This window comes from Pseudonaja textilis, chromosome 1, assembly GCF_049901715.1.
Source record: "Pseudonaja textilis isolate UNSWEBS1 chromosome 1, rPseTex1.2, whole genome shotgun sequence".
NCBI lineage: Eukaryota > Metazoa > Chordata > Lepidosauria > Squamata > Elapidae > Pseudonaja > Pseudonaja textilis.
In genome coordinates this window covers 6,524,022-6,541,347 of record NC_141990.1, presented here as the reverse complement: position 1 = coordinate 6,541,347, position 17,326 = coordinate 6,524,022, and the positions used below count along the sequence as shown (strand labels likewise).

The window sequence follows — 17,326 nt, the reverse complement described above, 5'->3', positions numbered from 1 at the left end:
CCAACACTGGAGATTTTAAAGAAAAGATTGTACAACCATTTGTCTGAAATGTATATGGTTTTCTGCCTAAGCGGGGAGTTGGACTAGATGACCTCCAAGGTCCCTTCCAACTCTTATTATCTTATGTTCAAAGCCAGAAATCATGATGAATCCAGATAAATCTCCAGGTGGCCTTAAAAACCCTCTAGAAGGATGCAAATGACCAGCTGTCTGCAAGGAATTTATAAATCCTTCTGTTCCCCACCATCCAGTCAAAGCTGAAGAAACTTCTTGGATGAGAAGCAAAACTTCTGCAAAGAAAATCCAGAAAGTCCAGGTGCCTCTTGAAAAAGCACCTTTGGGACAAGAAACCGAAATACAGATTTATTTCGGTCCAGAAAATAGAACATCTGTAACAAAAAGCATTTTAGAGCCAAGGCTGTTCGACTGGATTTAGGATTAAACAATGATTTCCGGTAATATCTACAATTTTTAAGAGGTGTTTTTTAAAAGTAGATTTTTATCTTGATTTTATTATTTTATAAGTGGCTCAAGGTAGCAAACCTACACAATACTCCTTCCTTCTCCTATTTTACCTAGACCAAAAATCCTGTGAGGTGAGTTGCGCTGAGCATGAATGATTAGCCTAAACTCACTCAGCCAGCTTTCATGACTAAGGTGGGATTAGAACTCAGGATCTCTTGATAATTGGCCCAAGGACACCAGGCCGGTTTTCATGCTAAGAGGGGACTAGAATTCCCTGTCTCGTGATAATTGGCTCAAAGTCACCCAACTGGCTTTCATGCCTAAGCCGGGACTAGAACTCACCATCTCCTGTGATTGGCCCAGAGTCACCCAACTGGCTTTCATGCCTAAGCCGGGACTAGAACTCACCATCTCCTGTGATTGGCCCAAATTCACCCAGCTGGCTTTCATGCCTGAGGCGGGACTAGAACTCACCCTCTCCTGTGATTGGCCCAAACTCACCCAGCTGGCTTTCATGCCTGAGGTGGGACTAGAACTCACTGCCTCCTTGGTTTTTAGCCTGGTGCCTTAACTACCGGACCACTGTAACCACTAGTTTATTTTTAATTTAATTTTTTTTTCATCCTATTTATATAACTGCATCCGTTGCCACAATGCTTACAACTTCCAATTCCCGTTTCCCCCCTCCCCGAAATATAGTTGCCGAAAGGAGCAGAGAGTTTCTACACAATACGAGATCAATTCCCGCCCTCATCGTGAAAGGCTTTCGTCCATATCTTATTGCCAAGAAAAGCAGCGAGACAAGAATCGGAAGGCATGGCTGACATGCAATTAAGTGTGGAGCCAGAAGAAATAATGGCTCTTAAATTTTTAAAGTTGATACCTTAGCGTGGTGGGGTTTGGCATCTTATTTTTTTTTTTAATCTGTTGAGGTGGGTTTCCTTGGTGGGTTGGTTGCTCCTATTGATTCATGTGGGCAGATACAGATCAACCCATTTCATATTTTCGGTAACGTTTCAGAGGTGTGACTGTAAACCTTTGATGGATTTCTCATTCTAAGCTGAGCTGTTTCCCATCAGTGCTTCTTTTTGAAAAATATGAACGTTAATAGAATGAGAAAGAAGGGCCCATCTTGGAGGGCCACGTGTGCTTAGTTGGGGGACCAGCCAGCAGTTAACCACTCATTTAGGATATTTGATTCTATTTCATTCTTTCTCTCCTCACCAATCCATGAGATTGATTTATGCAGGGAGCATCGGTAGGCTGCGGTTTAATTCTTGCTTATTCTCTCCTCATAGCGCGTATCTTAAATGGGGTTTTAATGGAGAGGGGATAATGTTGGAATGGAATGAATGTATCTACGTTATATGCAGCCTGTGCGGAAACTGGTTTCGTTTAGGAATGCTGTGTGGGGATGCAGGAATTCTGTGATTTCTTTTTTAAAATGTCTTTTGGGCGATATTGGGGTGGGAATGGGAGAACACTGGGAGCAAACTGTTCAGAAAGAAAGGGAAGGGAGAAAGAGAAAGAAAGAAAGAAAGAAAGAAAGAAAGAAAAAGAAAGAAAGAAAGAAAGAAAGAAAGAAAGAAAGAAAGAAAGAAAGAAAGAAAGAAAGAAAGAAAAAGAAAAGGCAAGAAGAAGGAGGGAAACAGAAAGAAAGAAAGAAAGAAAGAAAGAAAGAAAGAAAGAAAGAAAGAAAGAAAGAAAGAAAGAAAGAAAGAAAGAAAGAAAGAAAGAAAAGGCAAGAAGAAGGAGGGAAAGAAAGAAAGAAAGAAAGAAAGAAAGAAAGAAAGAAAGAAAGAAAGAAAGAAAGAAAGAAAGAAAAGGCAAGAAGAAGGGAAAAAGAAAGAAAGAAAAAAGAAAGAAAGGCAAGAAGAAGAAGGGAAAGAAGGAAAGAAAGAAAGAAAGAAAGGGCAAGAAGGAGGGAAACAAAGAAAGAAAAGGAAGGAAGGAAGGAAGGGCAAGAAGGAGGGGAAACAGAAAGAAAGAAAGAAAGAAAGAAAGAAAGAAAGAAAGAAAGAAAGAAAGAAAAGGCAAGAAGAAGGAGGGAAACAAAGAAAGAAAAGAAAGAAAGAAAGAAAGAAAGAGAAAAGGCAAGAAGAAGGGAAAAAGAAAGAAAGAGAAAAAGAAAAAAGAAAGAAAGGCAAGAAGAAGGAGGGAAAGAAGGAAAGAAAGAAAGAAAGGGCAAAGAGAAGGAGGGAAACAGAAAGAAAGAAAGATGGCAAAGCAAGGAGAAGGAGAGAAAGAAAGAAAAAGGAGAGGAAGGAAGAAAGAGAAGGAAAGGAAGGAAGGAAGGAAAGCCACAAATATTTGGCTTCAGGACAATTTAGAGGAGCTAAAGGAAAGAATGATAGTGGGAGACTTTCCCATCTAATATTAAGAAAGTAATTATTAAGAGAATTTTACTGAAACGTTGCCATTTTTAGATTGAATCTTGGCTGGTGGTATCAAGAGGCTGGGAACATCTGCGCTTATGGAATTTGTAAGGCCGCCCAACTTACATTTATTGTTTTGGACAGCAGTACATCAGATTTTTATTTAAAAAAACACTTTTGAACAGAAAGAACATTAAACCTGCACAGTCGTACAGATACACATCTTCCTCTGCTGATCAGCCTTTTTCTCAGAATGGAATTGAAACAGTATGTCCCCTTCAACCATCTGATTTTAAATTTAAAAATATTCTCCAGTTGTTGGCTGTAATCCCTTCTCAGATAGAAAGGATCTCCTCACTAGTTAAGACAAGAGGGCTTTCACAGTTGAATTTCACCTTCTTTCCCTTATCGTTTGTTTTTAAATATTAACTGTATTAAAGATATATAATTCCAGCAGTAAAAACTAATACAGGTAGTTCTCGACTTACAACCATTTGTTTAGTGACTGTTTGAAGTTACCACAGCACTGAAAAAAGTGACTTATGACCATTCTACAGAGGAATTATTGAGTGTCATCTGTACCTCTATAACTGGTTTGGTTCTGCAACCCAACAAGACAGACACAGACTTCAGGGGATAATTAGGATTGCAGAAAAAAACCATTACTACCAACCTCCCTTCCATTGAGGACCTGTATGCTGCAGGAGTAAAAAAGAGGGCGGTGAAAATATTTACAGACCCCTCACATCCCGGACATAAACTGTTTCAACTCCTTCCCTCAAAACGACGCGCTAGAGCACTGCACACCAGAACAACTAGATACAAGGACAGTTTTTTCCCGAACGCCATCACTCTGCTAAACAAATAATTCCCTCAACACTGTTCAACTATTTACAGAGTGTACACTACTATTACTGTTAATCTTTTCATCACTCCTTATCACCTACCCCCTCCCACATGTGACTGTGTGACTGTAACTTTGTCGCTTGTATCCTTACGATTTATATTGACTGTTTCCTAGTATGATTTGATTGCTTATTTGTACCCTATGGCTATCATTAAGTGTTGTACCTAATGATTCTTGATGAATGTATCTTTCCTTTTTATGTACACTGAGAGCATTTGCACCCAGACAAACGCCTTGTGGTTCAATCACACTTGGCCAATAAAGAATTCTATTCTATTTTCACACTTACAACCGTCGCAGCATCCTCATGGTCAAGTGATCCAAATTCAGACACTTGGCAACTGACCCACATTTATGACTGTTGCAGTGTCCCCGGGGTAGTCACGTGATCTCCTTTTGTGACCTTCCGTCAAGCAAAATCAATGGGAAAGCCAGATGCACCTCACAAGCGTGTTAACTTATTTTCCAAAGCACTTGAAGGCAGGACATAAAACAACGGATGGAAACTAACTAAAGAGAGAAGCAACCTGTAATCAAGGAGCAATTTCCTGACAGTCAGAACAATTAATCAGTGGAATGACTTGCCCTCCAGCAGTTGTGGGTACTCCATCACTGGAGGTTTTCAAGAAGAGATTGGAGGGTCATTTGTCTGAAATGATATCTCCTGCCCAAGCGGGGACTTGGACTAGTCCAGGGGTCGCCAATCTTTTGGACCTCAGGGACCACCAAACTCATAATTTTAAATCCCACGGACCAGAGACTGTGGGAAATCTCAAAAAAAAGTCTGCAGGAAAATTCCCCACCCCGTTTTCCTGCTGATCGATCATTCTTTATTTGGGATCGCAGGATACCAGCTCCATTCTCAGGGGGAGAGAGAAAGAGAGAGAGAGACTTTTGGCTTTGTGCAAGGAAAGCAGCAAGAGCTGCAGAAGTCCTTCTTTCTCTCCCCCAAACTCCACCAGAAATGAGTCTTTGCTGGCGCAGCCTCTTGGAGCAAGAGGCCTTGCAGGGTCCCAAAGACTCATTTCTGGTGGAGTTTGGGGGAGAGAGAGAAAGGCTTGTGCTGCTTTCCTTGCGATGCAGCCAAAAGGAGAAGAAAGAAGAAGCAGAAAGCATGGTGGCCAGGCGAGGCGAGTGGTGCAAGTTACCCCCCCTCCGCCCTTTCCGCCCTCCCCTTACTACCTCATGTTGTTCGCAATGCAAGCGACGCAAACCTTGTGTTCCCGCAGGCCATATGGACGGCGCAGCCTTGTGTTCCCCTGCAGCCTGGATTAATTGCTTTGGGGTGTGCTTTGGGGGTGACATTTCTCTGTGGACCACCAAAATTTTCTTGCAGACCACCAGTGGTCCCCAGCCCGCTGGTTGGCGACCACTGAACTAGAAGACCTTTGGGGTTCCATCCAACTTTATCACTGTCAATAAGCATGGTAGCAATGGAGGCTATATGGTCCATAGACCAAATTTACCGCATCTTTAGAGAAAGATGTGTTCAGCTACACACAAGGATCTAGACTCCAGAGTGACCGCTGGCCCTTGGCTTTTTGCACGCAGAAGGATATTTTCCAGCCCTGACTTCACATCGCATAAATCAGCAAGGCCTAGTGACAGTCGATGACATGACATCTCAAAATTACAGGCTGAACTGGCAGATGGGACTTTTTCCCACCCGGGATGGCAGCTTCGTTTAATAATTAATTGCGCCGTTAGTTTAACTATCTCATACGCATAGCAACAGGAAAATAAGTGAAGAAGAATTCACAGTCGCCCCAATTCCTTTCGTTCTGAGCAAAAGAGGTTCAAAAGAACTTACTTGGAGATGTAATCTAATTTCCTCTTCAGTTATTACATCCAACAGACAGATTTCCACAATTTAAGCAAAGAACCAGGGTGTAAAATATTGTCTGCCCTTCATCCACAAACATTTCTGTTTTTGTTCTTTTTCTCCTCTTCTGGAGCACTTTGTAGCAATTGCAAAATTTAAAAAATGAAGTGCAAAATAATAGAGTCTATTGACTAATCAAAGAGGAATTAAAGAGCAAAGAGCAACCTGGAATTAAGGAGAAACTTCCTAACAGTGAGGACAATTAACCAGTGGAACAGCTTGCCACCAGAAGTTGTGGGGGCTCCATCACTGGTGGTTTTGAAGAAGAGACTGGACAGTCATTTGTCTGAAATGGTACAGTGTCTCCTGCTTAAGCAGGTGGCTGGACTAGAAGACCTCCAAGGTCTCTTCCAGCTTCTATTCCATTCTTGCTCCATTCCATTCCATACTTTCTATTCTATTCTATTCCATTCCATATTTTCTGTTCTATTTTTCGTAGTATATATTATGTAGAACACAGCTCGTTAGAGCTTTTTATCTTTTTACCTATCTATGTCCTTTGCCCATTTGTAGTGTTGAAACAGATGTTTCTTTCTCTCCTTGACCCCTTCTTCAAGGTTCAGTGCTGGATATGGCTGAGATACAGGTAGTCCCTGACTTACAACCATTCATTTAGTGACCATTCGAAGTTACAAGGAAACAAGTGATCTGGGACAGTTTTCCACACTTACGACCGTTGTAGCATCCCTATGGTCACGTGAACAAAATTCAGATGCTTGGCAACTGGCTCTTATTTAGGATGGTTGCAGTGTCCTCGGATCACATGATCCCCCTTTGTGTCCTTCCCAGCAGGCTTCCGACAATCAAAGTCAATGGGTGAAGTCAGATTCCCTTAATGACTTCATGATTCACTTAACAACTGCAGTGATTCACTTAAGAACCGTAGCCCCAAAAAAGGTTGTAAAATTGGATGCGACTTATTAACAATCTCTTTGTTTAGAAATGGAAATTCAGGTCCTAATTTGGAGCTCAATTTTGGTCGTAAAGCGAGGACTACCTGCACCGAAAAATTTGTCGCTTCCCTCAAGTGAGGATTTGATGACCCAAAGGGGTGTGGGAGAAAGGCAACGCAATCAGATAATCAGTAGGAGTCCCTTTATTAGCTCCAACTTTGCCCCCAAGGTCCTGGTTACCTTCTGGGCTGGAGAAAAACTCTCCCAGGAACAGCCTTTAGCTGCAGAGAAACAAGTCCAAAACATGGTCAACAAAAACTGTAACTATAAGTCCAATCAAGGCAAAATGAGGTAATTAGTCCAGCAGGGCAGGAGCAAGAATTCCAGACATGAAAGCACGGCAATAACACGGTTGGGAAGATGCCAGAAACACAGATAAGCAAAGTCAACACAAGATAAACTCACGTTTGCTACCAGCAGCTGCTACACTCAGCATGCATTTCTTTTAAACTCATTCCCAGGTGTGCCTAATGAAAGGAATCGGGGCCCTTTCCTCCCCCGTAAGCCACCCAACCCACATTGCTCTCTTCTCCATTCCTCCCTGCGTGCCCTAGGATGAAGAGGGGGTGGGCCTGGGTCTTCCTCTGAATCCCCTCTCCCTTGTTCTACCTCTTCCCTGCTCTGCCCAGCTGGACTTTGCCCTCCCCAGTTTCCCCCACAGCCAACGGAGCCGCTCTCCCACTCTCTGTCAGTCGTCTTCCTCCTCGGATTCAGACTCCGACAGGGGCATGACAGAGGACAATCTTAGGATGCTTGATGTCCAAAGTCCTACCTTTGAGCTATATCAGCAAGGTTAAAGCATTCATGAATAAAGGCAAGATGTCAATCAAAGGAGCCAAAACTGGAATTATTGTTTGATCTATATATATCGGTTCTGAGAACTTTCGTAGATGGATCCAGACTCTCTGGCTCCAGGTCATCCTTTGGTCACCTTGCTTTGGGATTTCTTTTAATGGAAAATAGGTTAAAAACAGATGGCTGTGCAGTGCCTTAGATCAGGAAGGGAAAAGAGCGTGTGGAAAACAAAAATCTACAGGTAGTCCTTGACTTATGACCACAATTGAGCCCCAAAGTTTATGTTGCTAGGTGAGAAATTTATTAAGTGAGCTCTACCCCATTTTACCCCACTTTTCTTTCTACTGTTATTAAGTGAACCATTGCAGTTGTTAAGTTAGTAACGTTGTGGTTTGCCGGCAGCCTGCGCAGACGGCAGCAGAATTGGACAGTGGAGAAAAACGGGGACCAGTCCGGGAGTCTGGGGGGGACTCGGATAAGGGTCTTGCATCCAATGCAGAGATGGAGCCTCCGGAGTCTGGCAGCAGCAAGGCAGAGGACCGAGGGGAGCCTGTTCCAAGTGTGCGTGTGCACAGAGCTGCCAGAAGTCAAGAGCAGCTAAGACAAAAGGGGTGACTCGGGAGTAAGACTTGGAGGTGATTGCCCCTTCCCGAAGGTATAAAGGAGGTGCAAAGGTAGAGAAGTAAAATTGTTCGCTCTGTTCGGATTAAACCTTGAAGCTCTACGTGGACTTCGTGTTTTGGTTGGTTTTTTACAAGTTCATTTGGCACTTTAGTTGTTGGCAGCAATTCAAAGGAGAGAAAGGTGAGTGCTTATCTCGAGGGACTGTTTGGGACTCATTACCGGCTGGGAATGAAAATAATTCTCAGTGTTGAAATAAGAGTTGTTTTATTGGCTCTGGCTGGATGGTGGGGAATGGGAGGATTTATACTCCTTACAGACAGCTGGTCATTTGCATCCTTTTAGCATCTGAAAGGCTACTTTTTTGAAGGCAGCAAAGTCCACATTTTGGACAGAGAGGACTGCTGGTTTGAAAGAGGGGTCAAAGAGGCCGTCTATGTCCAATTTGAACACCCCTCCCTCGACAGAAGGGGAGGGATACAATATCACCTACCTCCAGTCTAACAGTCCTTCAACAGTTCCAAGAAGGCTCCACACCCATTTGCACTGCTAGGATGACTGAGGACACAAACCAACTTCCAAATGGCCTCAGTGACTCTCTAAAAAGGATGCAAACAACCAGCTGTCTGCAAGGAATATAAATCCTGCCATCCAGCCAGAGCTTAAAAAAGCTTTTTGGATGAGAAGCGAAACGTATTCAAAGAAAAACTAGAAAGTCCAGTTACCTCTTTTTAAAAAAGGCACCTTTGGGGTAATTCTTAAATGTTGGGACGGTTTCTAGCATGGGATAGAGGTAGATGTAATTCCATTTGGGGAGGAAATACCACCTTTTTCACATCAGCGTTGACAGGTTCGGTGTATTAGCCGTGGAATCTTCGGTGTGCAAAACATTTCATTTTTCATTACCAATGCCGCTGTTCACATTTTCCATTATTTAGAAGCTCGCTTGAAAAATTCATGCCGTGTTGGTACCCTGAGACATCCCTGCAAGTCGCTGTGTTGATTTATATGGTGCAGGAAACACAGTTTCGTGTCTTGGTCTCCTGCTGGCAACTGGCACTTCATTGCGGTCCCTAAAGAAAAATCGTTCCCATGAAATCCCTCACGTTCCTTCCAAGTTGAGTGATGCATACGCTTATTATCTTCAGTACCGACAATGAATTATTCAGTATTAAGGGTGTTGTTGTGAGCATGATGATGTTCCTCATCTTGTTTGTAAATATGGTTTCTCGCCCTGCTCCTGGAGCAGGTTTAATTATAGACTGCAAATGGGGCATGTGATGTTTTAAAAAGAAAAAGGTACAGATACAGATTAACAGAGTTGGAAGGGACCTTGTAGGTCGTCTAGTCCAACCCCTGCCCAAGCAGGAGACCCTACACCATTTCTGACAGATGAGAGTCCAATTTCTTCTTGAAAATCTCAAGTGATGAAGCTCCCACAACTTCCAAAGGCAACTTCTGTTCAATGGGTTGATAGTTCTCACTGTCAGGAAATTTATCCTTATTTCCAGGTTGAATCTCTCCTTGTTCAGTTTCCATCCGTTGCTTCTTGTCCTGCCTTCAGGTGCTTTGGAGAATAGGTTGACACCCTCTTCTTTGTGGCAGCCCCTCAAATACTGGGAGACTGCTATCATGTCTCCCCTGGTCCTTCTCTTCCCTAGACTAGCCATTCCCAGTTCTTGCAACTGTTCATCGAATGTTTATAGGTATAGGAGATCTGGGTTTTTTTTCCCCAAAAGAAGAGATCAGGATTGAATTGTGGGGTCCTTGGTGCTTTCTGAGCTTGGAGGTTTTCTTGCAGGCATTTCATTACCAAACTAGGTAACATCATCAGTGCTAGAAGGGAGTGAGAATGTACTTATCAGGTACTTAGGAGCCAAGGGTTTGGCAGAACAAGGAAACAACAGCCAACTGTCAGCCATTAATACACCAATCAACTGATAAGAAGGCAACACATAAATACCAAGCATAGAATAGCCCAAAACACACATTCTGGTGGAGAAAAGTTCTGTGAGGATGGATCCCACCACGAGTCCAAAAGCTGAAAAGACTCAACCTCTGGTCCCAGTGACCAACCCAGGATGGATCCTGAATAGATTTCTTCCCTTCAACTTTGCCCGGACATACATCCAAGATTGAGTAAGCCAAGAACTCAACTAGGGCACTTGGGGTGATACAGGCTCTGGATATGCTTGAAAAGCGGCCATTTTGGACGTGCAAAGTCTGTTTAATGGTTCATTGGCAATATCCCCTGCCTTTCAAGGCTGTCCAGTGAATGGATGGGCAACCTTTAACGGATGATTGGACCGTGCTAATTCCTCTCCTTACACTATGTTGTAACATGTCCTTTACATATCGATGGAGCAATATGAAAAAAAAAAATCACGCTGCCAAGAACTACATTTGCTCACGATAAAAATCAAGATTCCTTGCTTTTCTTCCTTTCTGGTGGATAAATAGCATATTGGCTCACACAGACTTATTTATTCCTTCCAATTAAAAATTAATTGTGACATCTCAACTCGTGTTCCATGGAAGTCATGATTGAAAAAATGGAGCAAGTTGTCTTTTTTTTTTTTAACCCTGCACTAGGTCCTCAAGATCATCTATATTAATTTAGTCAGCCCAGTCAGGAAGTGCACTTACAGAGTGCTTTTTCCTTAAATGTATGTCTGGTAAATGTGGGTTGTATCCAGGTTTAATCATAACAGCATGGATAATATTGAAATGCGTAGGTAAGTCTATAAGATTTATAGGTATATTGAAATTTGTGGGATTTACGTATCTGGTCCACAGCATATATAGAGCTTATTAGAATTAACAATCGAATGCTCTCACTTGTTTTATGTACTGTATATATGACACAGTTTGGTCTAGTGCCGTGCCACAGGTGGCATACAGAGCCATTTGTGCTGGCAGGTGACCTGTAGGCAAACTTACCTTAGTGCGCATACGTGTACCTTACAGCTGTTTGAGGCCTTTTTTTGCCTCCCAGAGGCTTGAGGAAGGCCTTTGCAGGCTGAAAAATAGGCCCGTTTCGTCACTTTCTGTATTTCCAGAAATACCGGAAGTGATTAAATGGGCACATTTTTTGGCCTGCAAAGCCTGTAGAGGCCTTCCTCAAGCCTCTAGGAGGCCGAAAATCATCTGTGAGGCTCAGTGCAGGTGGGGGGGCGGTGGAATTGCGCACACATGCGCAAGGGGTGTGGGGGCACTCATTGCCTTCTGGGTGATGGCGCGCAAGTGCGCACACAGTTTTTGACACAGGAGCCCCAAAAGGTTAGCCACCACTGGTCTAGTGGTTAAGACACCAGACTAAAAAGTGGGAGACTGTGAGCTCTAGTTCTGCCTTAGGCATGAAAGCAGCTGGGTGACCTTGGGGCTAGTCACCAGGAGACCATAAATTCTAGTTCCATCTAAAGTATGAAAGCCGGCTGTGTGTTCTGGGGCCAGAAGACAGTGAATTCTAGTTCCACCTTAGGCGTGAAAACCAGCTGGGTGACCTGGGGCCAGTCACCAGGAGACGGGAAGTTCTAGTTCCACCTTACGCATGAAAGCTGGCTGGGAGTCCTGGAACCAGTCACTAGGAGACAATGAGTTCTAGTTCCACCTTAGGCAAGCAAACCGACTGGGTAACCTTTTACCAGTCATTTTCTCTGAGCCCAACCCACTCACAGTGGGTTATTGTGGGGAAAAGAGGAAGATTTAGTTTGTCTGAATTGGTGGTTCCTTGATTGGGGTATTGTTTACTTCTTGGTTGTTGGCCTAGCGTTAATCTTGGTGTTAATTTTCTGCTCATCTGGATATTGATTGCTGGTGAGACATTGTGGGTTTTTTGTTTTATATATATATATATGGTATTCAGCTTTGTTCAGGTATTTTCCCACGTCATTATAGTTGTGCTTTTAAAGTTGTAAGATGAGATTCTGTTTTGGCAGAATCTCATCTGCCTTCATCAAGCTTCTGTATTGTGTTCGTCTGTGAGTCAGACTTTCACAGCCTTTTACAGCTGTTTATTTCCTTTCACAGTCTGACTCACAGACGAACACAGTACAGAAGCCTGATGATGGCAGATGAGATTCTGCCGAAACGTTGCTACAACTTTAAAAGCACAACTATAATGACGTGGGAAAATACCCGAACAAAGCTGAATAACATACATGTAAGTACCCGCGATAACTTAAGAAAACACGCACGCATGTATGTATGTATGTATGGTATTCAACTTTGTTTGGGTATGGAGAAGACGCACAAAAAAATTGTAACCGACCGACACACTGTACGTATACAATTGGAAGATGGCTTTATGTTTTTGTTTTGTTTGTGTATGTTTGTCTAAAAATAAAAAATTCTTTAAAAAAAAACAACAGTTTTACCACTGGTCTGGTGGGCATAGCTTGGTGGGCACGCTTTGTGCGTGCGCGTGCCAAACGCACACTTTGCACAGGCGCAGAGGCGTTCCAACTCACCTCCTGCAAGCCTGCACTCTACCAGTCGCTTCCGCAGCTGCTGTATGGCAATTGCTGCGCCGCGCAAAACAACTGCGCTTCAAAAGCGGGGAAAAAGGTGAGTCTGGGAGCCCGGGTGGTCAGGTAGGCCCAAAAACAGAGCGGCAGAGAGAATTAGTTTGGTCTCCGCTGCTCATCGCCGCTACCGGCTCAGCAGAACCAGGGCGAACCGGTAGAATACCACCACTGGTCATAAGTGCAAAAAAATGGCCATAGGTCACCTTTTTCAGTGCCGGTGTAAGGTTGAAAATTTATTAAAGGAATGGTTGTAAGTTGAGGACTTACCTGTATCCATTTCTGTTCTTGTTTGCTTTATAATCCCGCGCTTTTCTTTTTTTGGATCCTCTGTGGAGATGTTAGATAAACTGAAGGATCGCTGGCTGCACACGAGCTTGTGGGAGAAGCTTGAGCTGATTAAAACCGTCATCGTGGAACCCAAAGGAGGCGACAAAGCTGATTTTGATGAGCTACTTCAAATATACTCCGATGCCATCAAGTCTCAGAACGGCAAAGGTAAGTAAAAATGCAGGAAGTGTAAGCCTTGGCCCGAACAAAGGTTGACTGGAACAAGATTCCACCAGAATACAGGTGATCCTCGACTTGCAATCAAAGTTAGAACCGAAATTTCTGTTACTACGCAAGTAGCGCCTGATTTTACAACCTTTTCTCCAGTGTTGTTGAGTGGATCGCCACCGTTGTTAAGTAAAACACATGGTAGGTAAGGTGAGGTAAGGTAAGGTAGGACAGGATAGGACAAGAGAAGATAAGATAATAAGATGATAAGATTAGATAACCTTTCTTGTCATTTTCTAGGGTGAGCACACTGCCCCACGTTAAAACTGGAATTCTGTTGCCTGCTCTCAAAAGAAAGTTTATATCTATATATATAGAAAAGCTGGCTGAGGAATTCTGGGAGTTGAAGTCCACAAGTCTTAAAGTTGCCAAGGTTGGACACCCCTGGTTTATATCAACCCATATACATATCCACATACTCTAGGACTAGCAGTAGCATTTAGATTTCTATACCGCTTCACAGTGGTCTCTAAGCAGTTTACAGAATCAGCCTATTGCCCCAACAATCTGGGTCCCCAGTTTACCGACCTCCGAAAGATGGAAGGCTACGTCAACCTTGAGCCGATGACACTCGAACTGCCGGTAGCCAGCAGTCAGCAGAAGTAGCTTGCATTCTAACCACTGCGTCATCACACACACACACACACATACACACATTTTCCTGAAAATACGACCTAAGTAAGTGCTAATTTGATTTTTACACATGCACCCAAAATAAACCCTACCTCCAAAATAAGCCCTAATTAAGATCCTGAGTACTCCAGAGTGCACGGGTAAAAATTAAGCTAGGGTAGGGATGGCAAGTGGGGTGGAGCTGCCCTATTACTTACCTGTTTGGACCTTTGAAGCCAAATTGAAGGAATTAAAGCGACTTCACCTGTTTTTTTTGTGACTTTGTTACTTTTGTATCCCACCCTTGGGTCATCACACAACACAGTCCTATGCCGCTGTTTTCACTGCCATTGCAACTTCAAATGGTCCTAAAAATGAATCGTTGTAAATCAAGGACTACCTGTATGGTAGACTAGAGTTCCTCAACGTTTCCGGCTTTACAGATTCTTTTCGGGTGGAGATGGTTCCACATGTGCGGCCGGCAAGCGCACCCACGCATGCTGCTCGTTCAAGTTTCCACGGCCCAGTTGCAAACCTTTTATGGCCCACAGGTTGGGCGAGCCAGTTGTGTTAGACGGTTGTGTTCTTCTGCTTCAGATGGTGCGCTGCTTATTGCTGTGTGCAGAGGCAAAGTCAGCGAAGGCCTGGACTTCTCCGATGACAACGCCCGTGCGGTCCTCACCATTGGGATTCCGTTTCCAAACTGGAAGGATCTTCAGGTAGGGGACGCTTGACGTCACGCGTGGTGTATTTTATCCAAAAGAGAATGAAGCCCTGGAATAAATACATTGTCCAGCGACATCAGCGTTGTATTATTATTGCTTTTTGGAGCAAAAGAGAATGATCTAATACAGGATGTCCATCGGCGATTCAGCGATCGTTAACTTTGTGATTATTGTGAATAGTGTCATTAGTAAGAATGAGGACAGGTAGTCCTTGACATGAGACCACAACTGAGCTGAAAATTTCTGTTGGTAAGCAAGATAGTCATTAAGTGAGTTTTGACCCGTTTTGCGACCTTTCTTGCCAAAGTTGTTAAGCGAATCCCTGCACTTGTTAAGATAGTAACATGGGTTGTTAAGTAAATTATCATTACCTTATTATTATTACCTTTACTGTCAGAGTACGACATATGTACAATGAGATTGTATCTGAACTTCCCCGCTGAGTTTGCTTGTCAAAAGATCACAACAGAGGAATCCCATGATCCCGGGACACTACAATTGCCACACATGCATGCCGTTCGCCAAGCCTCTGAATTTTGCTCACGTGACCACAGGGATGCTGCAACGGTTGAAAGAGTGAAAAACTCTTTAAGTTTTAAATAAGTCTTAAATAAGTCACTTTTTTCAGTCTGTTGTAACTTCAAACAATAACTAAATGAATGGTTGTAAGGACTTATACATGATGTCTATCCAAGATTCTGGAGTGACTATTGTGAATATTCTTAGTAAGAATAAATATAGTTGAACAAATCTTAATTTTTTTCCCCCTGTGCCTTTGATTCAGAACTGAGTTTCCTAGATTATCCTAGTTGACCTTACCATCATTCCTTAGATTAGGGGTACCCAGCCTTTCTGGGTTGGCAGCCCACGGGGTGGGGGGGGAAGGCGCCTTTACGCACAGATGCTCACAAGCAAACTGGGCCATGCGCGCGAGCAGGGCTGCGATGGCATTCGCGCCATGCTCAGGTGACGCTAGCGCCTGCACAATTCTAGTGTGTGTGGGGGTGCTCTCGCAGCAATGATTGTGTCCACACAATGCTCATGGCATCACTATCACCCGCAAGACAGTGCGACAGTAGCGTGAGTGGGGAGCGGGGGGTGTATGCACATACACTGGCCAGCCACTCATGCACCAGTGGGCCAACAGCCCATGACCCAGTAGTGGGCCACGGCCTGCAGGTTGGAGACCCCTGCACTAAACCGCTCCATCCAGATGAACACAATACAGAAGCCTGATGATGGCAGATGAGATTCTGCCGAAACGTTGCTACAACTTTAAAAGCACAACTATAACGACGTGGAAAAATAACCGAACAAAGCTGAGTACCGTGTGTGTGTGTGTGTATTTGTTTTCGTAGATTTTCACGGGTACAGGTATGTAGGTCTAGGTGTGTTCAGGGCTTTTCCCATGTAAGATTAAGAGTATCTTGGCAACATTTCGGTGAGGTCCCACTCGCCATCCTCAGGCTGGTGTGATCAGAGCTGCCGTCTCTCTATAAATACTAGTGGGGGCCGGGGGCTGGTGTGCTGGGCTGGTTGGCTGTGCTGCTGCCTCTTGATTGGTTGATGGAGTTGATATTGGTATAATGGGCTGTGTGATGGCCTTGTGAGTTTTTTTGTGGAGATATCCTGGATCTTGTGCTTTAATCTCCTGGGTCGTTTGTGTTTTGATCTCTTTTCCATTTAGCCTCTTGTGTTGTAACGGCTTCTTCCCTCTTCCAGCACCTTAAAGCCACAGGACATGAAATTAATTTTGAAGGAACCAAATTAATATCTAACACTGAACACTCCAGCAAGAGAATAATCAGGGAAGCCATCGAGATAGAGAAACACCCCCATAACATGAATAGATGGGATGATACCTCCCACCTACCAGACATCTGGAAGCTAGCCCTCACCAACAAACGAGTCCCAGCCACGAAAACCAACACCAGACCCAAAACAATGTGGGACACCACCGCCAATCCCCCTCATCAGACCCAAGCCCAAGCCCATCCTATAAACAAAGGACAACCACCATCCAGAAACGAGACCACGGCTGCTTCGCCAGTTGTCGCACCCCCCGACCCCAAAACCAAACAAGCTGACACACGCCAAGAACACAGACCCAGACCCCAAACTCGAAGCCTGACCAAAACCCAGAATGTTACATCACAGCCACCCGCTCAGGATATCACATCAGAAAACTCAGGAAATTACACTTCAAGTACTGAAGAAGTTGCAACACAACAAACAACCCAGGAAATCACAGCACAAGACCAAGGATACCACAGCAATAAAACTCACAAGGTCAGCACACAACCCATTACCCAAGCCTTTACAACACAGGAGGCTAATGGAAAAGAGATCAAAATACAAACGACCCAGGAGATTAAAGCACAAGATCCAGGATATCGCCACAACAAAACTCACAAGGCCATCACACAGCCCATTATACCAACATCAACTCCATCAACCAATCAGTTTGGCTCTCTCTTTAGTGGTCTTCCATCCACCTGTTACTTCTTGTCCTGAGGTGCTTTGGAGAATGGGTTGAGCACCTATATCTTCTCTCTGTCAGCTGCTTAGATATTGGAATGCAATTATATCATCCCCAGTCCTACTTTTCACTCGATTAACCACACCCAATTCCAGCAACCGTTCTTTGTATGTCTTAACCTCCAGTCCCCCATATCATCTTTGTTGCTCTTCTCTGCACTCTTTCTAGAGTCTCAAATATTTTAAGATTGCTCAGGGATCTTAGGCAGTCAAAGCAGAGGTGGCTATTCCGCAGGTTCTGACCAGTTGTGGAGAACCGGTAGCGGAAATTTTGAGTAGTTTGGAGAACTGGCAAATCCCACCTCTGACTGGAGATTTTACAGTATCCTTCCCCTGCCATGCCCACAGAACCGGTAGTAAAAGAAATTGAAT

At 43.8% G+C, this 17,326-nt stretch overlaps 1 protein-coding gene across 2 annotated transcripts in view; it reads left to right on the top strand.

Moving 5' to 3' along the window:
* Positions 1 to 17,326, top strand: part of BRIP1 (BRCA1 interacting DNA helicase 1) — a 103,128-nt gene that overhangs the window by 54,174 nt on the left and 31,628 nt on the right. For both annotated transcript variants that reach the window (XM_087925082.1, XM_087925079.1), the window contains exons 15-16: positions 12,860 to 13,019; positions 14,289 to 14,410. In XM_087925082.1, the coding sequence (XP_087781208.1) occupies positions 12,860 to 13,019; positions 14,289 to 14,410 (282 nt within the window). The remainder of the gene's footprint in view (positions 1 to 12,859; positions 13,020 to 14,288; positions 14,411 to 17,326) is intronic.